Source organism: Micromys minutus (assembly GCF_963924665.1).
Source record: "Micromys minutus genome assembly, chromosome: 1".
NCBI lineage: Eukaryota > Metazoa > Chordata > Mammalia > Rodentia > Muridae > Micromys > Micromys minutus.
The window spans coordinates 200,844,079-200,865,178 of NC_137969.1; the positions used below are offsets into that span (position 1 = coordinate 200,844,079).

The 21,100-nt window shown below is 39.4% G+C and overlaps 2 protein-coding genes across 2 annotated transcripts in view; both read right to left on the reverse strand.

Moving 5' to 3' along the window:
- The window catches only part of RALGAPA1 (Ral GTPase activating protein catalytic subunit alpha 1), a 251,940-nt gene that overhangs the window by 65,234 nt on the left and 165,606 nt on the right, over positions 1-21,100 (reverse strand). The window contains exons 35-36 of the mRNA XM_080934414.1: positions 19,403-19,474; positions 915-1,038 (exon numbers count right to left, since the gene is read on the reverse strand). Coding sequence (XP_080790540.1) covers positions 915-1,038; positions 19,403-19,474 — 196 coding nt within the window. The remainder of the gene's footprint in view (positions 1-914; positions 1,039-19,402; positions 19,475-21,100) is intronic.
- Positions 8,393-10,173, reverse strand: LOC308433531 (sorting nexin-9-like; the record flags this gene model as incomplete). Its single annotated transcript, XM_080933625.1, is given in 2 exon segments — positions 8,393-8,690; positions 8,692-10,173. Coding segments are annotated over 2 exon segments (1,770 nt in total). The 5' UTR covers positions 10,164-10,173.

A 21,100-nucleotide genomic window follows, 5' to 3' on the forward strand; every position in this document is an offset into this window, starting at 1 on the left:
GTAGAAATGAGTCCTTCCAATTTGCTTTGCTTCTCATGCAGCCCCAACTTTTAGTAATGACTCGATGGTTCTCTAATACAGAAGGTCCATGTTTCGTTTTAAAAATATTTTCAAAGCATTTTAAAATATACCCTTGTAACTAAAACTTTTGTCATCTTTGATGGACAACAAAGTATATTATCTGTAAGAAATAAAAATAGAGGCCAAGAGAGCTTCCATAATTCACACAAGGTACACTAGCTGGTAACCCACAGAATGCATACCAAGTGGAAAAGCTTATACATTAGACACTGGAAAACACCAGCATATGTAGGTAAGAAGTGCCAGCCCTCTGTAAGTTTACAGTCTAGTGCAATGGTCTGCAACAATGTTACCAGATACCCTCAGTACAAGTTCCGTGAAATAGCTGTCAACTCTAAGAAAAACATTCATTGTAAGTTTAAATGGCTACCAAGCATATTATTTTGACTATACTGCATTAATATGCACTCATCAAAATCAAAGTCACTTGTTGAATCTGGCTAGTGGGCTAACCAGTAAGCTCTCAGAATCTGTCTCTACTCTCCCAGTGCTGGGGAATTCCTGCCACTGTGCCTGGCTTTTACACAGGTCCTGGGGATCCAAACTCAGGTCTTCATGCTCACTAGGTAAGCACAGAACTAACTGATCCATCTTCCCCGGTCCCTCTTGTAACTGGTTCTTAAACAGTACAGCACAGCACAGCAGTGGAATATACAGTATTTAGACTACTAGGCATAAGTAACTTTAAATTAATTTAAATTATACAGGAGGATATAAATTATTTTTAAAAGTATTCCAATATTTTATATGAGGGATTGATTGGTTTCTGATATCTGCAGATTGATATTGTGATTGACTGTGAAATACAAAACAATGGCTGGTAATAACAATACCTCCCAACCAAGGCCAGCTACAAAATCTTCATATGCTTGGCTTCCTCCTATATTGGTGAGAATGGAGTATTTATCTTCTTGTCCTTCAGCAACGTAAAATACTGCAATCTTGTGTGTCTCTCGGCTACAAAACAAAAAAATTATACCATTTATTTTTGTTTGCTCATTAAGTTTAATGTACAGAATATTTAGGAGTAAGAATATGAAAAAAGATTCCGATGCTACAGTCTACAAAAGAAGGCACATAATTGCAATAGAAATTAAAAAGCCATAAAAGTGACAGAATTGAATGGTTACTGCTGATGGGAGAATTAAAGAACACCTAAAGCAGTCATGAATTGGGTAAAGGTATGAGTGTGGGCAGAGATAGAAAAATGAGAAGGACAAACCACCCAAGGCATTACCACTGTGAAGTATGGCTGAATCTCAGAGTTAAACGGACTGTTTTAGAACTATGTAGCTATCAGTAGAAAGTGTATTTCCCCAAATTGCATCCAACAACAGAGGCAACAGACAAAACTGCATGAGTTAACTACCAAATTCTTGGACAATTAACTTTTAGTTTTTTCTAAATTAAAAGGTGTTTTTAAGAGCAAACTTGTAAGAAGTCTGGCAACCCAAGCTCACCAGTCCATCTGTGGTTGGTAAACACTGGCAAATTTTAGGACCAGAAAAACAAAAAGGAAGAACTACACATAGTTCCTGATTTCAAAAACCAGATGTAAAGGTTTTTGTTGTTGTTGCCAAATTAAGAGGAAGAGGAACAACAAGAACAGCAACAACAAAAAAGACCACAGCTAATAACAAACAGATACAAAAATACAATGTTTAAAACTGGAGTCTGACAGCCAGATTTTTCTAAGTACTTTGAAATTAAGTCATGACTATGGGTTTCCATGTCAGCAATGAAGAAGCTTCACCAAGGTTTTGTCACTGGTAGCATTTCACTTCAGGTGGTAAAAGGCACAGAGAAACTTTCAATGGGCCCAATATAATGTAAACACAATCTAGTCTAAGCACTCAAATATACCTGTGGAGGAGGGGGGGAGGGAATTTCCAGAATTACAGAGTATGAATCTGGGCAGCTTCTTTTGTAAGTAAAACCCAACTTAACTGGTGAAAACAATTATTAAAAAAAAATCTAGCATTTTAAAAAAGTGTCCTAAAGGCATATAGAAACAGGAAATCTTCATCTAAGAGAATCTCCTAAATTCTGGTAAAACCGGAGTCACTGATGTTGGCTGCTTTTTTCTTCTGCACTCCAGCTCATCAGCCCCACAGCTCCTACGTTCTGCCTTGAACATTCTATTTTAGGCAGAGCAGAAAGCTTCCCTTTCTCCCAAGCTTTCAGTCTGGAGTTAAGGTTTACTAGTAGGAGTTATTACAGTTGCATAACTTCATGTTACAGGAGCACTGGGCTAGACCTTCTGCTTCTCAGCTCCATTTTTAGCATTGAAGCACTAGATGAATATTCCCCATGCCACCTGTGCTTGATGCGGGATGAGAGGAAGTTCTGCTGGGAGTAGTAAGTTAAGAAGTTCAGGGATTTCCAACCCTTCCCCAACTGCAATATGGCTATCATTCTAGGTAAAGCTATGCCCTAATCCTAGCTTATGTATAGTGGTACACAAGTGATGCCCACAGTAAAAGCTGGGTTTAAGGACAAGGAACTTAGCATTAGTTCTGTTTAAACGGAACAACTATCTGGACAAGTATTTGGAGTAAAGCTTGCAGGAGAAGCTGGCAGCTCTATGACACATTCAAACAGCAAAGCAGCCAGAAGTTCGCAAGAACCTGGAAAAAACCAGGACTGCTAAGAATTGTCTAGGATGGAAATTTCTGAGATGGGTGGGTGGCCCCACTCCTCAATGGAGGTCTATGCTATCTTCTGGATAAGGTCTCTACAGGTTCTAGCTCCCCTCTCTGTTGGATATTTCACTGATATCCTCCCTGCTGGGTCCTGGGAACCTCTTGCTTTCCTGGAATCTGGGACTTTCTGGTACCCACCCCCAGTTCTCTATCCCCACTGCTACACAACTCTGATAGATAGATTTCCTGACCCTCTGTACTCCCCCAGCCCTTTACTCCCATACCTGATCCTGCCCCACCCCTTAATCCAGAACTGTTCCTGCCTAAAGAAAATGCAGGGACAAAGAGTGGAGCAGAGACCAAAGCAAAAGCCATCCAGAGACTGTCCCACCTAGAGATCCATCCCATCTGCAAACACAGGCAATATTGTGTATGCCAAGAAGTGTGACAGTTATATAGCTGTCCCCTGAGAGGCTCTGTTAGTGCCTGACTAACACAAATGCGATGCTCACCGACAACCATCAGACTGAGCACAGGGACACCAATGGAAGACTTAGGGGCAGGACTGAAGGAGAGCTGAAGGGGATTGCAGCTTCAAAGAAGAACAACACCAACCAACTGGATTCCCCAGAGCTCCCTGGGACTGATCTATCAACCAAAGAGTACACATCAGGGACCATTGCCTCCAGATGTTTATGTAGCAGAGGAATGCCTTAGCTTGCAAAAATGGAAAGGGACACCCTTGGTCCTGTGGAGGCTTGATGTCCTAATGTAAGGGGATGCTAGGGCTGTGAGGCAGGAGTGGGTGGGTTGATGGGGAGGCACCCTTATAGAGGCAGTGGGATAGAGATAGGGAGGTTGGGATAGGGGGTTTTTGGAGGGGAAACTAAGAAGGGGGACAACATTTGAAATGTAAATAAATAAAATAACCAATAAAAATATAAATAATAATAATAATAAAAATAAAAGAAAAGCCACAGTAAAATAACAACAGAATTGCCTAGGATCACAGTCAATTCTGGAAATGAAGAAGCCTGTGTATATACACCAGGCTTCACAAAAGATCAACTACAGCACTGATTCTTTATTTTTTTTAAACAACTTTATTTTTAAAAAACAGAAATAAATGTACATATTTTTAATTGAACAAATTTATTTTAAAAAACATATTTTATTTTAAAAAACAAAGATTTGAAAAGCATTTTTGCATAAAAGTATATGAATACATTTCTGTCAGTACTTGATTTTTTTAAAGGTTTGATAGTATGCATTAAAATCTTACTAGTTACAACGAGAATAAAGTACATGTAAAACAAGATAACCTGGAAACAGTCAAAGTTTTCTTGGTGTGTAAAGATTAAGCATAATGATATTTCTTTCTTTCTTTCTTTCTTTGGCCTTTGTTTTTCTTGAATTTCACACAGTCCGTGAGTTGTTTCTGGGGTGTTCAGAGCTTTCTGGGGTTAGTATCCAATTATCAGTGACTGCATATTATGTCTGTTGTTTTGTGACTGGGTTACCTCACTCGGGATGATATTCTCTAGATGCAACCATTTTCTTAAGAATTTCATAAAATCATTGTTTCTGATAGCTGAGTAGTACTCCATTGTGTAAATATACCACAATTTTTGTATCCATTCATCTACTGAAGAACATCTGGGTTCTTTCCAGCTTCTGGTTATTATAAATAGGGCTGCTATGAACATTGTGGTGCATGTGTCTTTGTTGTATGTTGGAGTATCTCTGGGTTATAAGCCCACAAGTGGAATAACTGGGTTGTCAGGTAGAACTATGTCCAATTTTCTGAGGAACAGCCAGACTGATTTCTAGAGTGGTTGTACCAGTTTACAACCCCACCAACAGTGGAGAAGTGTTCCTCTTTCTCCCCATCCTCACCAGCATCTGCTGTCATCTGAATTTTTGATCTTAGCCATTCTGACTGGTGTGAGGTGGAATCTCAGGGTTGTTTTGATTTGCATTTCCCTGATGGCTAATGATGTCAAGCACTTCCTTAGATGCTTCTCAGCCATTCGATATTCCTCAATTGAGAACTTTTAGTTTAGCTCTGTACCCCATTTTTTAATAGGGTTGTTTGATTCTCTGGTGTCTAGCTTCTTGAGTTCTTTGTATACCTTGGATATTAGGCCTCTATCAGATGTGGGGTTGGTAATGATCTTCTCCCACTCTGTTGGCTGCTGTTTTGTTTTCTTGACAGTGTCCTTAGCCTTACAGAAATTTTGCAATCTCATTAAGTCCCATTTGTTAACCTTTGACCTTAGAGCATGAGCCATTGGTGTTCTGTTCAGGAAATTTTCTCCTGTGCCTATGTGTTCTAAGGTTTTCCCTACTTTGTCATCTAATAGTTTCAGTGTACCTGGTTTAATGTGGAGATCTTTGATCCACTTGCACTTGAGCTTTGTACAAGGAGATAAGAAAGGGTCTATTTTCATTCTTCTGCATGCTGAGTGCCAGTTGGACCAACACCATTTGTTGAAGAGGCTGTCCTTTTTCCATTGAATGTTTATAGCTCCTTTGTCAAAAATCAAGTGACCATATATGTGAGGGCTCATTTCTGGATCTTGTATTCTATTCTATTGATTCACGTGCCTATCTCTGTACCAGTACCATGCAGTTTTTAGCACAATTGCCTTGTAATATAGCTTGAGGTCAGGGATGGTGATTCCCACAGATGTTTTGTTGTTGTTGAGGATGGAGTTTGCTATTCTAGGTCTTTTGTTATTCCAGATGAAACTGCACATTGCTCTTTCGAACTCTATGAAGAATTGGGTTGGAATTTTGATGGGGATTGCATTGAATCTGCAGATTGCTTTTGGTAAGATGGCCATTTTTACAATGTTGATTTTTCCAATCCATGAGCATGGGAGATCTTTCCATTTTCTGAGATCTTCCTCGATTTCCTTCTTTAGAGATTTGAAGTTCTTGTCATACAGGTCCTTCACTTGCTTAGAGTCACACCAAGGTATTTCATATTGTTTGTGACTATTGTGAAGGGTATTTTTTCCCCTAATTTCTTTCTCTGCATGTTTGTCCTTTGAGTATAGGAAGGCTACAGATTTGTTTGAGTTAATTTTATATACAGCCACTATGCTGAACTTGCTTATCAGCTGTAGAAGTTCTCTGGTGGAATTTTTGAGGTCACTTATGTACACTATTACATCATCTGCAAACAGTGATGTTTTACTTCTTCCTTTCCAATTTATATCCCTTTGATTTTCTTTTGCTGTCTAATTGCTCCGGCCAGGAATTCAAGTACTATGTTGAATAGGTAGGGGGAGAGTGGGCAGCCTTGTCGAGTCCCTGATTTTAGTGGAATTGCTTCAAGTTTCTCACTGTTAAGTTGGATGTTGGCTACTGGTTTGCTGTATATTGCTTTTATTATGTTTAGGTATGGGCCTTGGATTCCTGTTCTTTGCAAGACTTTTAACATGAAAGGGTGTTGAATTTTGTCAAATGCTTTCTCAGCATCTAGTGAGATGACCATGTGTTTTTGTTTTTTGTTTTTTTTTGTTTTTTTTTGAGTTTGTTTAGATGGTGGACTAAGTTGATGGATTTCTGTATATTAAACCATCCCTGCATTCCAGGGATGAAGCCTATTTGATCATGGTGAATGATCCTTTTGATGTGTTCTTGGATTTGGTTTGCAAGGATTTTGTTGAGTATTTTTGCATCAATGTTCATAAGTGAGGTTGGTCTGAAGTTCACTTTCCTTGTAGGATATTTGTGTTGTTTAGGAATGAGGGTTATTCTGGCCTCTAAAAATGAGTTAGGTAGTGTTCCATCTTACTCTATTTTGTGGAATAGTTTGGAGAGTATTTGTATTAGGTTGTCAATAAATGTGTGATAAAATTCTGCACTGAACCCATCTGGACCTGGGCTTTTTTTGGTTGGGAGGCTTTTGATGACTGTTTCTATTTCTTTAGGTGATATGGGATTATTTAGATGGTTTACCTGGTCCTGGTTTAACTTTAGTATCTGGTATCTGTCTAGGAATTCATCCATTTCCTCCAGATTTTCCACCTTTGTTGACTATAGGCTTTTGTAGTAGGATTTGATGATTTCTTGAATTTCCTCAGTTTTAGTTGTTATGTCTCCACTTTCCTTTCTGATTTTGTTAATTTGGATACTCTCTCTTTGCCCTCTAGTTAGGTCTGGCTAAGCGTTTATCAATCTTGTTAATTTTCTCAAAGAACCAGCTCTTGGTTTTGTTGATTCTTTGAATGGTTCTTTTTGTTTCTTCTTCTTTTTTTTTACAGTTTTTAAAAACAATTTATTTATATATTGGCTTCTACATGCTCTTACATTTATGTAAAATATTTATACACATTCTTTACAATTTGTACATATATTAAATGGCTGTATCATAAACACTGTCCTATGGAATTTTATAAAAGAAAAATCAAGTAGGGAAAAATGACTTAGAAAACATTAACAAACCCCTGATATTCACGAACAGGAAGTTCTCACGCTCACGCGCATTGGATTTCCTCAGCTACTTATTTTTGGTTTCATTCATTTACATTGGCCCGGACTTCCCATGTCTATAATATAATCATCAGGTCAGCAAAGTCACAGCAGAGGATCACATCATAAGGCAACTGTGGAAGGGGACACTGTCTGCAGGGAGGAGACAGCGTGTGCTCTGTGCTCTCAGGCCAAGAGCCATTCTCTGTCATCGGCTTGCTGCCACACATCCTGCTGCTCACTCTAGTCCTTTAATGTCCCTGCTCTCTGGGAGAACTCTGCTTTCATTGTTTGAGAGAATACTGACCAGCCTGCTGCTCCAAACCAGGAGGCCATGCGCACCTCTCCTATCTGCAGCTCCTCTCCCTCTTCTAGTGAACAGCCGAGGGACTGAGAGCAAGGGGTGGGACTGGAATCAGGGTGGCCACCCACCTGGGGTAGCGGGGACATCTTTTCTGACTTTCTCTTCTAGCGTAAAACACGCTTTACTGTGAGCTAGGAGGGGGCACGAAGAGTGCTGAGCTTCCTCAGAGCAGCACAGGGCACCAACCCTGGGCAGCACTGGGCAGGTGGGCTCTTATCTGCTGTGCCCACCTAAAGGGGCTGCTGATGGGCCACCCAGCATGAACCTCGAGGGTGGAGGTGAACTGGGAGCCCTCTTCGCTTCTCCATCCCGGGAGCACTTAACTGTAGCTATGCAGTTGAGGGTATGCAGACTCCCCTAAACAGACAAGGATCCCCAAAGGACTGAAAGAGTTATAAAAATATACAAAGATATATTTTTTATTCTGTCATTTTTCATATTTTTAAGAAAGCAATTAGTATTAATTATCTGACACTGGGTAAGAACTGGAAGATCATAGGTAATGTATAAATTACAATTCTATGTAAAATACCAGGAGGAGGAACCCCTATTTCTCCATTCAAAATCTTGATAAATTTAAGTATTTTCCAAAAATAGACACTTCCGTTGGGTAACCAATAAGTAGAAATGAACAAGGAAGGCCATCCCAAACAACAACGCATTTAGGCTGGCTAATGATGAAAACAGGTTTGTCAACTTCTTTCCTTTTGGTTTTCTTTTTTTCTCACTCTTTCTCTCGTTGATGGGGGTGGGGAGAGGTTTGAATTGCATTGCCCCAGGTCAAAAAGAAGCACTTCGGAGTTCTCTTCTGTTCCATTCTGGTCTACATAACCGGGAAGCGGCCGAGGGCCTGCCTCAGCTTTTCGGCGATTGTCTCATAGAACTGGACTTGCTGCTCCAGGTAGAGGCGAATGACGCTGTTGTAATCGTAGATCCGGTTACTGTGGAAGTGATTCATCTGAGCTTGCAAAGCATAGGACATGGTGCCAACTCGCTTCACCATCGTCTGCTTGTCTTGGGGGGTGATTTTACTAGTTGCAACTAGCTTATCGCTCTCTTTCACTTTTTCTATTGCTCCCTTGTGGGCACCGATGATGTCCGGGAAGCAGCCGAGAAAGCCACTCCATCAGGAAGTGGAGGTCCTTCTTTGGCTGCTCTACCACAAGGCTGGCGATTTCCTCATACGTCTTCCCGGCTTCCGTAATTGCATCGTTAAGGTCCGTCTCTCCTTGATAACCGCTGGAGCTGAATACTGCTGCTAAGCTCTGCAGAGCCTTCCCTATCTTCTGATACTCCTTGGGCAAGGGCCCTGTGCAGCGCTTCCAGTGCTCCTGCCCCACCGTCAGCAGCTCCTTTACGCCATCGTCCATGGCCTTGGTGAACTTCCCCACGGCGTCACACTTCTGTTCTATTTCTATCAAATCCAAGTCAGGAGCCTCTGGTTCCATGGTGGAAAATATCATGACTCCCACCAGCTCGTCTTTCTCAGCCTTCCTCTTTCCAGTCTTCCACTCCTTCTCATCTCGGAAATTCAGGAACTGCTGGAAAACTTCACTTTCTGACACCACGGGGTGCCGGCACATCCTGGTCATCCAGGCCTGGAGCCGCTCCATACGCATTTTGATAAATTCCTCTTCAAAGCGACCTGTGACCTGCTTGTCCGGAAGAGAAGGGATCGGAATGGCAGACCCAAACTTAACCAGGAGACGCTCATATAACCAGTCAAAGTGCTTATATCTGTGGTTTACGGATCGATTAGTGTTAGTGGGTGTCAGCTGATACTCAATGTAGCTCTTCAGACCGTACATTTTGGAACCTTTCCGGGGATCAGCTACCACACAGTCAAAAGTAGAGGTAGGATAAACCCACATAGGGCCATAATCTCCAACAATGATGGGGATTTTCTCTTTGGGTTTTGCTAGCTGCTTGGCCAACAAGTACTGCTCCATGCCAGGTTTTGCAAAGCCAGGAAATTTGTTAAGGGGCAGCTTCATGGAAGAGGAACCTGCACGACTGTTTCCCCGCTGGATGCCCCCGGCTTCAGCTGGTTCTGAATCCTTAAAGTAAGGTGAGGAGGACTTGGGGTCATCCCAGTCTTCGTCCCATTCATCATCATCACCAGTTGCTGGTCCTTGGTAGGCCTGCGGGTGGCCGAAGCCCGTGTCCCAGTTGTTGGCACTGCTGTTCCTCTGAGCGCCAGCCCCGTCTGTCCTGGTGCCCCAGGCATCAGAGCTGTCCCAGTTCCCAGGTTTAGGGGCATTCCATGTTGACCAGGGGTCATTGCTACCACCAACCTGGTTATTGCTGTTGGCAGAGGACGAGTTGGTTTGAGCCGTGCTGGCTGACAGGGAATCAAGGAAAGCTTGGTGGGCCACCGAATTTCCACAAGAAAACGGATCTTTCCCATCACTCAGTAAAACTTCCACGTAGTCGGTAGGAACAAGCCCCTGCTCTCCTTTGCTGTTTTTTCCTTCCAGCCATCCTCCACCAACATTCGGGTTTGTAATTGTGATGATCTCTCCTTCACTGACTGTCAGCTCATTGTTTCCAGGTTCAGCAGCAAAGTCATACATGACCCGAGCCTTGGTGGCCATGGCGGGCGGTTCCCCGGCCCTAGGCAGGCGGGCAGGACGGCTCCGGCTGTGGTTCGGCGGCTGCGGCCCGGCCCGGCGCGGCGGCGGCTCCGTCTCAGCCCTGCTCTCGGCGCTCCGGCCCCCGCGGCTCCGCGACTCCCGCCGCCGCCGGCGTCTGCAGTTCCTGAAAGTCCCGGGCTGCGCGGGCTGCGCGGGCTGCGCGGGCTGCGCGGGCTGCGCGGGCTGCGCGGGCTGCGCGGGCTGCGCGGCCCCCGCCCCCGCCGGCCAAGCCGCCCATGGACCGCGGCGTGCGCGGCAGAAGCGCGCCTGGGGCCTCGGCCGCAGCCAGGCCTCCTAGCCCGCCCGGCCTCCGCCCCGACCCCGCCGCTCTCGGCTCCGAGTGCCTTTCTTTTTGTTTCTATTCAGTCAGTTTCTGCTCTGAGTTTGATTATTTATTGCTGTCTACTCCTCTTGGGTGTATCTGCTTCTTTTTGTTCTAGAGCTTTCAACTATGCTGTCAAGTTGCTAGTGTATACAGCATTGATTCTTAACCTGTGGGTCACAACCCTTTTGAGTTTAACTAATTCATTCTTTCACGGGGTTGCCTAAGACCATCAGAAAGCACAGATATTTACATTGCAGTTCATAACTGTAGCAAAATTACAGTTATGAAGTATTAACAAAAAAGTAAAAAAAAAAAAAAAAAAAAAAAAAAGGAAGGTCACTGCAACATGAGGAACTTTAAAGGGTTGTTGTAGCCATTAGCAAGGTTGACAATTGCTGAACTAGAATATGATGACCAGAGAGTCTCACAGGCACTGCATAATATTCATAACTCTGGGTCAACTCCAAGGAATGTAACAGAGTGCAAAAAATATCTGATCAATATTTGTATAACTGTATATACGCATTGTGCCCTTAAAGCTACACACATTTGAAATGATCAGAGAATAAACCTTTAAGGTCTCTGGATGAAGAAGAAACAAAGAATAGAAAATGTTGAGTTTTAAGTGATGCAAACCCTGGGAAGATCATACCCCAGTGAATTGTTTAGCTAGACAAGAAAAAAAAAAAACTTAAGAAATGTGAATGGAAGATTAAAGGGGCTCACACTGTTTGGAAATAAAGCTGCTATGAATTATATGACCGAGCTTCACCACTAACATATTTAAATATTTATTTTTATGTGTGTGGCTATTTTTGCATGCATGTTTGTGTTTACATTACAAGCATACAGTGCCTGAGAGGCATGAAGGGGGTGCTGAGTTCCTAGAACTAGAGTTACAGATGCAGTGAGTGCTGGGCACCAAACCTGGGCTTTCTGCAAGAGCAACAAGTGTTCTTAACTTCTAAATCATTTCTCCAGCTTTCACTAATGTACTTTTGATTCAAATCACAGATAATATTGAAAATAAAATGGGAAGGTAACATGTAAACTGTGGTCAAGAGTGTCAAGATGATAGTACTACCATATTAACTTCAAACAATACAAAAGAAAAATCTGTGAAACAGGCTGTTTCTTTAAGATAGCCAAACCACTTGATCATTGTTATCTAAATTAAGGGAAAAGAAAGAATATAAGCAAGCAGGATGGCTTAGTAAGGTACGAACCATGCAAGACAGACCACCTGAGTATACTCCTTAGAGACCACATAAAGGGAGGGAGAAGTGGTGAATCTCACAAAGTTGTCCTTTTATTTCATGCCTCCATCTCTGTCTCTCCCTCCTCCTCACACTATAAAAAAATTAAAACAAGAAAAAGAAATCATGCTGCTAAAATCCTACTTTATACAAACAAAAAGGTGAGAGTACTGTACTGGCTGGCTGTGTGTCAACTTGACATAAGCTGGAGTTATCACAAAGAAAGGAGCCTCCCTTGAGGAAATGCCTCCATGAGATCCAGCTGTGAGGCATTTTCTCAATTATCAAGGGTGGAAAGTCCCACCTCATTGTGGATGGTGCCATCCCTGGGCTGGTAGACCTGGGTTCTATAAGAAAGCAGGCTGACAAGCCAGTAAGCAACATCTGTTCATGGTCTCTGCATCAGCTCCTGCTTCCTGACCTGCTTGAGTTCCAGTCCTGACTTCCTTTGGTGATAAACAGCAATGTGGAAGTGTAAGCTGAATAAACCCTTTCCTTCCTAACTTGCTTCTTGGTCATGTTTTGTGCAGGAATACAAACCCTAGAACAGGTACTATTAACATATGGATGTCAACAATTAGATTAAAAGCACAATTTAAAAAAATACAAACTGCTAAAACTAAACTAATACCTAAAATTTTTTTTAACTATACATAATCTTATCAGAAAGGAAAATGTCACATCATTTCTACTCACAGATGATAGGCGTTCATATATAGAGGGTATAGAGTCAATGAGCCAGCTCAGTGAGTAAAACTGCTTCCTGCCAAGCCTGACAACCTATATACTGTCCTCATAGCTCACTGCAGAAAGCGGACTACTCCAAGTTGCACATAAACACACAGGCATACATGCATGTACATGCACACACACACAAATGATAAATAAAATTAAGCTAAATAAACACTCCTTGAGAATATAGTAGAGAGCTATTAGAACTACAACACGAGTACAGCAAGATTAAAGGCTACATATCATCATAAATAAGCTTCAATGCATTCCTACACATGTTAGCAAGGAAGAGTCAAAATAAGAAAACTTCATTGGTACCAAAATAATAAAATACTTAGGTATAATTCCAGTAAGTATAACATATACACTTTGAAAGCTGTAAAACCTTGCTGAAAGAAACTAAAACCCTAAACAAAAGAACCCTTCTAGTTCACAGGCTGAATAATTTAATATTGTTAAGATGATAGAACTCTCCCCGAATCTACAGACATAGTGCATACTACAACCATGATCAGAATCTAAGTTGTCCATCTTATGCTTGTCAAACTGACTCTAAAATTTACAGAAAAATGCAACAGATTCAAAAGACAAAACAACCAGAAAAAGAATACAGTTGGAGGACTTATACTTTTTTTTTTTTTTGTTTAAGACAGGGTTTCTCTGTGTATCCTTGCCTGTACTGGAACTCACTCTGTAGACCAGGCTAGACTTGAACTCAAAAGATCTTATTGCCTCTGCCTCCCAAGTGCTGGGATTAAAGATGTGTGTACCACATCCCATTGAAGGACTTTATAGTCTGAAGAATTGTGGCAAAATAAATCAAGGCACTATAGTACTATATGACAACAACCAAATGCCGAGAAATATGGTAATTGCTTTTTTCTGTCTGTCTGTTCTTGAGACAAGTTCTCACTATGTAGCTGAGTCTTGCCTACAATTTACTGCACAGGAGAGGCTAGCCTCAAACTTATGATTCTCTTGCCTCAGTTTCCCCAGTGGTTGCTTTTTAATATGCCAATTCTGGTTGGTCAGTTGCTTTTTTTTATAATGATAACATGGAAATTTAGTGAAAAAAATCTCATTAACAAGTGGTATGGGAACGCTCAGATAGACATGGAAAAGAGTGAAGCTAGACTTTACATCATTTATATAAAGTTAAGTCAACATGATTCACAGGCCCAAATGAAAGAGCTAAAACTATTAAAAGTCTTGCGAAGAATGATCAGACTTTGAATCAGATCAGGTCTTAATTTTATTACTAAGGAAGATTCCTTACTAGTGTCCACAAGGTATAAAAAAACATTATCAATCCCTAAAATTTTGTGCTATAGTTGATACCAAAAATAGTAAAACCGACATGAGAAAAAAAGTATTTGTAAATCATATCTAGAAGGAATTTGCATCCAGAAATGTGTAAAGAACTTATAAAAAAAGATAACACAAAAGGATAGCAAAGAGATGGCTCAGAAGTTAAAGAAACCTGCTTCAATTGCAGAGGACCGAGGCTGCTCCAGCATCTACATGGAGGAGGCTTACAACCATCTCCAAATCCAGTTTTGGGGCGTCTAACATCCTCCTTTGGCTTCTGCAGGCACACCAGGCATACAAATTTGCATATACACAATGCAGATATAGACACATACACATGAAATAAAAATAGCTTTAAAAAAACTGTCAAAGAATTTCATTTCCTAGAATTTCCACAACAAACTATACAAACTAGGTGGTTTTGACAGTGCTATGACTCAAGGCAGTGGGGCCTCTCTACCAACTAATGGTTACAGCAAACCTCTGTATTCCTCACCATCTACCTGTGCCTATCATTTCTGCCCTGTCACTTGCTTTCTTTCTATGTGCATGTGTGTTCTGTAGAAGAACAACAATCATATTTAGAAGTACACTTAATCCAGTATGACCTAATATTTAATTCTATCTGTGCCCTGATTTCCAAATTACAATCTGAGATTCTTGGTAGAAATGAGTATTTTAGAAGACATTAATTCTCCCCCCAATTTTTTTATTGGAAATTCTCTGCATTTACATTTCAGATATTATCCCTTTCCCACAATCCTATCTCCCCTCCCATTGAGAAGGCATTATTTAATACAGTATAAATTTGAGTACGTTCCCCCAAAAGATACAAAAGATGGTCATTTTAGTCACTTAAAAATGCCCAATATTATTTGGGAAATCAAAATCACAAGACCCAACTACCTAAGTTAAATCCATCTACTAAGATGAATTGAAAAGGCAGGTGGTAATAAGCATGCCATGACAGAGAAGGCAGTCTGCACACATGACTGGGAAGAATCAGTAATGCTACATACAAACCAGGTTGGCAGTTTCTCAACATAAGAAATGAAAAGCAGCACTGAGACTGTATTGTACTGATGCTTATTTAGTAAACATATTACTCTTAGCTAACATATCAGATAATAACTATATTTCAATATTGGTTTATCAATTTTAAAGCTTCACACTAAGACAAGAAGATGTCAATAGCAAGAGAACCTGCTGAGGCTAGATGACATACGGAAACACTTTCTACTTTCTTATTGATTTTATTTTTAAACACAATACTGCTTGGATGTCAAATATGCTTAAATTAGAATTACATTTAATTAATTAGATAAATTGAGGAGGTCAGCAGTGGTTTATGGCAAGGATTTCCAGAAACTCTGATGCTTAAATTGGGATCTGAAGGGTAGATAAATACTATACATTTAGCTAGAAATTACAACCTGGGATCATTTCACTGTTAATAAAACAACCCCCCCCCCAAACAAGAAACATAACATTCAGGTCTAGGTCTAGGAAAAAGCAGTGAGCTAGTGATGTGATGGATATAACATGTCTGACTACAGATCAGAAGTTTCTGGTATGTGAAAAAGGAAATAATGTGTATGAAAGTGATAAAAAACACAACAGAAATGAATGAAATAGAAGCAGAACACAGGAACTAAAGAGAGAGCTCATTTGGCAAAGTACTTGCTATGTAGGCACAAGATGGAGTTTGATTCTCCCAAATCTACTTAAAAGAAAAAAGGTGTTGTGGTGTGTACTTAGGATATTAGTGCCTGGGAGGGAAAATGGGTGGATCCTTGGGTTCACTGACAAACTGCCCAAGTTAAACAAGCTTAAGGTGTTGTGGATTTATTTTAACACGTGCATTACGTTATTTGGGTTCCCAAACTTACATGAGAATCTGTATGTACGACAGTGAGGGTCCCTCCCCCAAGTTGGTTTTGATTGGTAAATAAAGTTGCCAGCGGCCAATGGCTGGGCAAGTTCAAAGAGGTGGGACTTTAGAATTTGTGGGCAATGGGACAGAGAAAGGAGAATTGGCCGGCAGGAAAGGAATAAGACCTAGGCTTGAGAGCTGCAGAGGAGAGAGCATACCATACCTATGTGTTTGTGTGTGTGTGTGTGTGTGTGTGTGTGTGCGTGTGCGTGTGTGTGTGTGTGTGTGTGTTTTATTCGGGAACTCAGAACATTGGGGTGGGTAGTGAGACATGTTCCCAGATGCTACAGGGGCAATTTGAGTAGCTTTAATTGCCTAATGCCATGTTATTTCAGTTAGATACCCTGTTCAAGAAAATAAGGTAGATGATACCTGAGATATGATATCCAAAGTTGTCACTTATCTTCATATGCACTTGCATGTACATGTGCAGCTATATATACACAGATGAACACACATGCACACATGCACATGCAAACACACATACACACACACACACTTATATCTGCAATAAGAAAGTTTGTTTATTCCAAAAATACTAAGCTGAGAAAGAGAATAGTGTAGAGAATTATGACATGTTGGAAGTTTTGGTCAGTATAATACATGTAAAATAGGCAAAAACTCTATTCTTATCCTTTTGATAATAGATAGCTCAATAAAATAGATTTTTATGAAACAAACTAATAGTATTGACCCAAAAACTTGAAAAAATCTGAAAAAAATATTAAATAAAAGTTGGAATTTCAACTAACAGATAATATTAATTTTATGAAGCTCACTATAACTTTCATCTAAAAACCTACAGTGAACACAAAAAATCTATAGAACCTGGTAATAAACGGACTTATATAAACAACTAAGGAAAGCTTTCGTTTTAGGTTTATTTATTATTATTTTATGTGTAAAGATATTCTGCCTGCATCCTGCATGTGTATACGTACGCCAAGTATGTGTCTGGTACCCACAAAGGTCAGAAGAGGGCTTTAGATTCCCCAGAGCATGAGTTATAGACAGTTGTAAGCCACCATGTGAATGCTGGGAATCAAACTGGGTCCTTTACAAGAGCAACAAGTGTTCTTGAAATTGCTGAGCCAGGTCTTGCAGTACTATATTGAATAGGTTGGGAGAAAATCTAGTCCCTGATTTTAGTGGGATTGCTTCATGTTTCTCAGCATTTAGTTTGATGTTTGCTACTGGCTTGCTTTCATTATGTTTGATTCCTGCTCTTTCCAAGACTTTTACAAGGAAGGATGTTGAATTTTGTCAAATGCTTTCTCAGTAAGATGATCATGTGGTTTTCTTCTTTTAGTTTGTTTATATAGTGGATTTCATTGATCGATTTCTGTATATTGAACCATCCCTGCATCCCAGGGATAAAGCCTACTTGATCATGGTGAATGTTCGTTTTGATGTGTTCTTGGATTTGGTTTTCAAAAATTTTATTGAGTATTTTTGCATTACTGTTCATGAGAGAGAATAGTCTGAAGTTCTCTTTCCTTGTAGCATCTTTGTATGGTTTAGGAATGAGAGTAATTGTGGCTTCAAAAAATGAGTTGGGTAGTATTCCCTCTGTCTCTATTTTGTGGAATAGTTTGGAGAGTATTGGTATGAACTCATCTATGAATGTCTGATAGAATTCTGCACTGAACTCATCTGGTCCTGGGCTGTTTTTGGTTGGGAGGCTTTGATGACTGCTTCTATTTCTTTAGGTGCTATGGGATTGTTTAGATGGTTTATCTGGTCCTGATTTAACTTTGGTATCTGGTATCTGTCTAGAAATTTGTCCATTTCCTCAGACTTTCCAGTTTTGTTGGGTATAGGCTTTTGTAGTAGGATCTGATGATTTCTCGAATTTCCTCAGTTTCTGTGGTTGATGGTACAGGATCTCTGGAAGAGTAGTCGATGCTCTTAACTGCTGAGTCATCCCTCCAGCCCAATGTATTTATTTTTATTATTGTTATTTAAGTTTATGTGCATATGTCTGTATATATGTATGTGCATATCTGTGCCCATGCAAACAAAAAGTGTGTGCCAGGTCTCAGGAGTTGGAGCTACAAGGCAATACTGAGCCACCTGACATGGGTGCTTGTAACTAAACTCAATTCCTCTTAGTCACCTCTCCAGCTTTCTCCCTTTAAAATAGTTTCTGTTTTATTTACATTTATTATTATTATTATTGTATGTATATGTATGCATGCACACATGAATGTGGTTTGGTCAGAGGACATATTTTGGGAGTTGGTTCTCTTCTTCCATCGTGTGGGTCACAGGAATAGAACTTTCATTATCAGGTTTGGTGCAAAATTCCTTAATATATCATAACTCAAATGTATTTTAGAAAGAATAAAGAACTAAATACAAAATATAACTATCTTATACAAATAAAGATAATTAATTAATTTAATTAATAAAATACAGAATAAATGGGTTCAACATAGAAGTCTATAAACACAAGAAATTGAGATGTAGAAAAATACTGAGAAAAATAGCTAAGAAAAAAAAATGAATAAACTCCATCAATGTGAAGCTGAAAACTAAAAGTTAAACAGCTTCCACAAATATAAAATAATCCTAATACACTCATGGATACACACACACACATAGAGCAAATAAATAAATGCAAAAAATTTAAAAAGATCACTCTGAAGAAAGCTAAAAGCCCCTCAACAAAAGCCCGTTGGTAAATATAGGTGACACATGGTGACATTTTTCCTCATAAATTTGGTGGAAAGCAGCATGAGAAGAATAAGGACTGCAGCATTAAAACTGTCCTGGTTTGTTTTTCTATTGGAGTGGTAAGACTCTGACCAAAAGCAACATGGGAGAAAGAGCTTGTCTAGAGTGGAGCCAAGGCAAAACTAAAGGCAGTTACTGAAGCCCATGGAGGAACAGAGCACGGCTCTTCTCCAGGCTCATTGCTAGCTACCTTTGTTTACAAACCAGACCAACTGCCTGGAGAAGGTTCTACCCACAACAGGCTGGGCTCCCCTATCTATTCGCCATGAAGAAAATGCCCGACAAACATGCTCACAGGCCTATCTCAGCAATGCCATTTCTTAATTGAAGTTCCTTTTTTCCAAGCGTGTCAATAACATTTATGAAGATAAAGAAACACAAAATGAAGAGGATCATACAAAAGCAGAAGAGATGTAAATCAGAGTAATATGTGAATAAAAGGGCAATTTTTGTAAAACTTAATAAAATGGCTCAGCATATGGCTTTTATGTAGCAAATGTGCATATCAGCCCATTTCACTTTGAATTCTTATACAATAGTGATGTCATAGCAGGTTGCTTATTTTAAATTAGCTGTTCAATTTATCATAAGCAGCAGAACAGTGAATGCCTTATGATTAAGTATGGCACAGAAACCTATGGATTTTTAGAATTCAATTGTTTTTCTCTAATTCAAAAGAGGATTGTGAAATGCACACAAAGAATACAAGTATTTCAAATACATCGAACATTTTAATGCAGTTCTAAGTTTTTCTTAAAAAATAATTTACCTACATTATAATGAGTTTTTACGCAAAAGCTGTAACTTAACACTATAGTATTACAGTTTACGTCGCTATTCATAGCATTACTATCAACAGAAATAGCTAAGAGTTTCCAACTGTAATTACAAAAATTTCCCAAGAACTCACCATTGCCTTGAATCCAAGTTCCTAAGTTCTCTTAGCAGCTTTTCATTTTTCTTCAGGAGATGAAAGCTTCTCCTAAATACAGAGATTTATAAACATATATAAACATTATAAACAAGGGAAGGACTTGACAGTCTGGAAATACTTCCCATTCTACTCATGCAATTTTTTTATACTTTTAGCACAAAGGAGAACATGTGTCAGTACTTCTTTCTAGCAGCCTTCATTCATTTCTGATAGCATACCTTATCAAGGCCAGATTAATCTCTCCTTGTAGATGTTGTGAGCACCCAAACTTATAGCCAGAGAAATAGAAACAAGGACTTGTCAACATCAGCTTTTTTCTTTGATTTACATGAATTAAAATATACACACACATACAACCTCAGTCCTATTATTACACATATATGTGTGTATTCATATATATTATATACCCTCAGTCCTATAAATTAAAAAAATATGAATAGACATAACTTTGACTTTATGTGTGCTATACATGCACAGAAAATCAATACAAAATACAAAATGTACTTATAACAGAAGGTAAAAAAACTTACTGTCATGAAACATAGCTTTCCATCTTTAACTTTTCGTTGGAGACGGTATATACTCCCTAACAAGAAATACATAACTAGAATGTATTTCTATAATAATTAAATGACAATTATATGTGGTCAGACATAAATGTTAAGGCAAACAATGCTCTACACAGAATGACTTAGGGACTATAGAGTTGGCTTAGCAGGTAATAGTGCCTTTTGTTGAATAAACCTGACAATCCTAGTATACTCCCTTGAACTCTTTTGTTAGAAAGAAACAATTCCTGTGAATTGCTCTTTGACTTCCACATATATAACACATGTATACCTCACACATCAGAAAATAGGTGAAAAAGTAATGCAAAATGGTTTAGGCAAGGAAACTGTTTAACAAATGGAAGGTTTTAAGTCAGAGAAAATATGTATATGAAGCAAGAGAGAGAAAAGGCCTTTCTTAATGCTTCAGATGCACTTGGAATATTGCACATTTATTCATCCAGTAATTATTGAGCTTTCTCAGAGGGTCCAGAGACAGTATCTAAATTAACAAAATCGGAAATGAAAAGGGAGAAATAACAACAGAAAGTGAGGAAATTTTTAAAAGAATCATGAGATCCTACTACAAAATTAGAAAATCTGGATGAAATGGACAATTTTCTAGACAGATAAACAGGTACCAAAATTAAATCAGGATCTTTTAGAAAAACCAACTAAACAGTCCCATAACCCCTAAAGAATTAGAAAAAGTCATTAAAAGTCTCCTAACCAAACCAAACCAAAACAACAACAACAAAATACCAAACCAAACCAAAACAAAACAAAAAAAGCCCAGGAATCCACAATTACTCTCACACCTAAACCACACAAAGATCCAAAAAAGAAAGGCCAATCTCCCTTATGAACATCGATGCAAAAATACTCAATAAAATTCTTAAAAACCGAATTCAAGAACACATCAAAACAATCATTCACCATGATCAAATAGGCTTTATCCCAGGGATGTATGGATGGTTCAATATACAAAAATCAATCAACACAATCCACTATATAAACAAACTCAAAGAAAAAAAAGAACCACATGATCATCACATTTGATTCTGAGAAAGCATTTGACAAAATTCAATACCCCTTCATGGTAAAAGACTTAGGAAGATCAGAAATT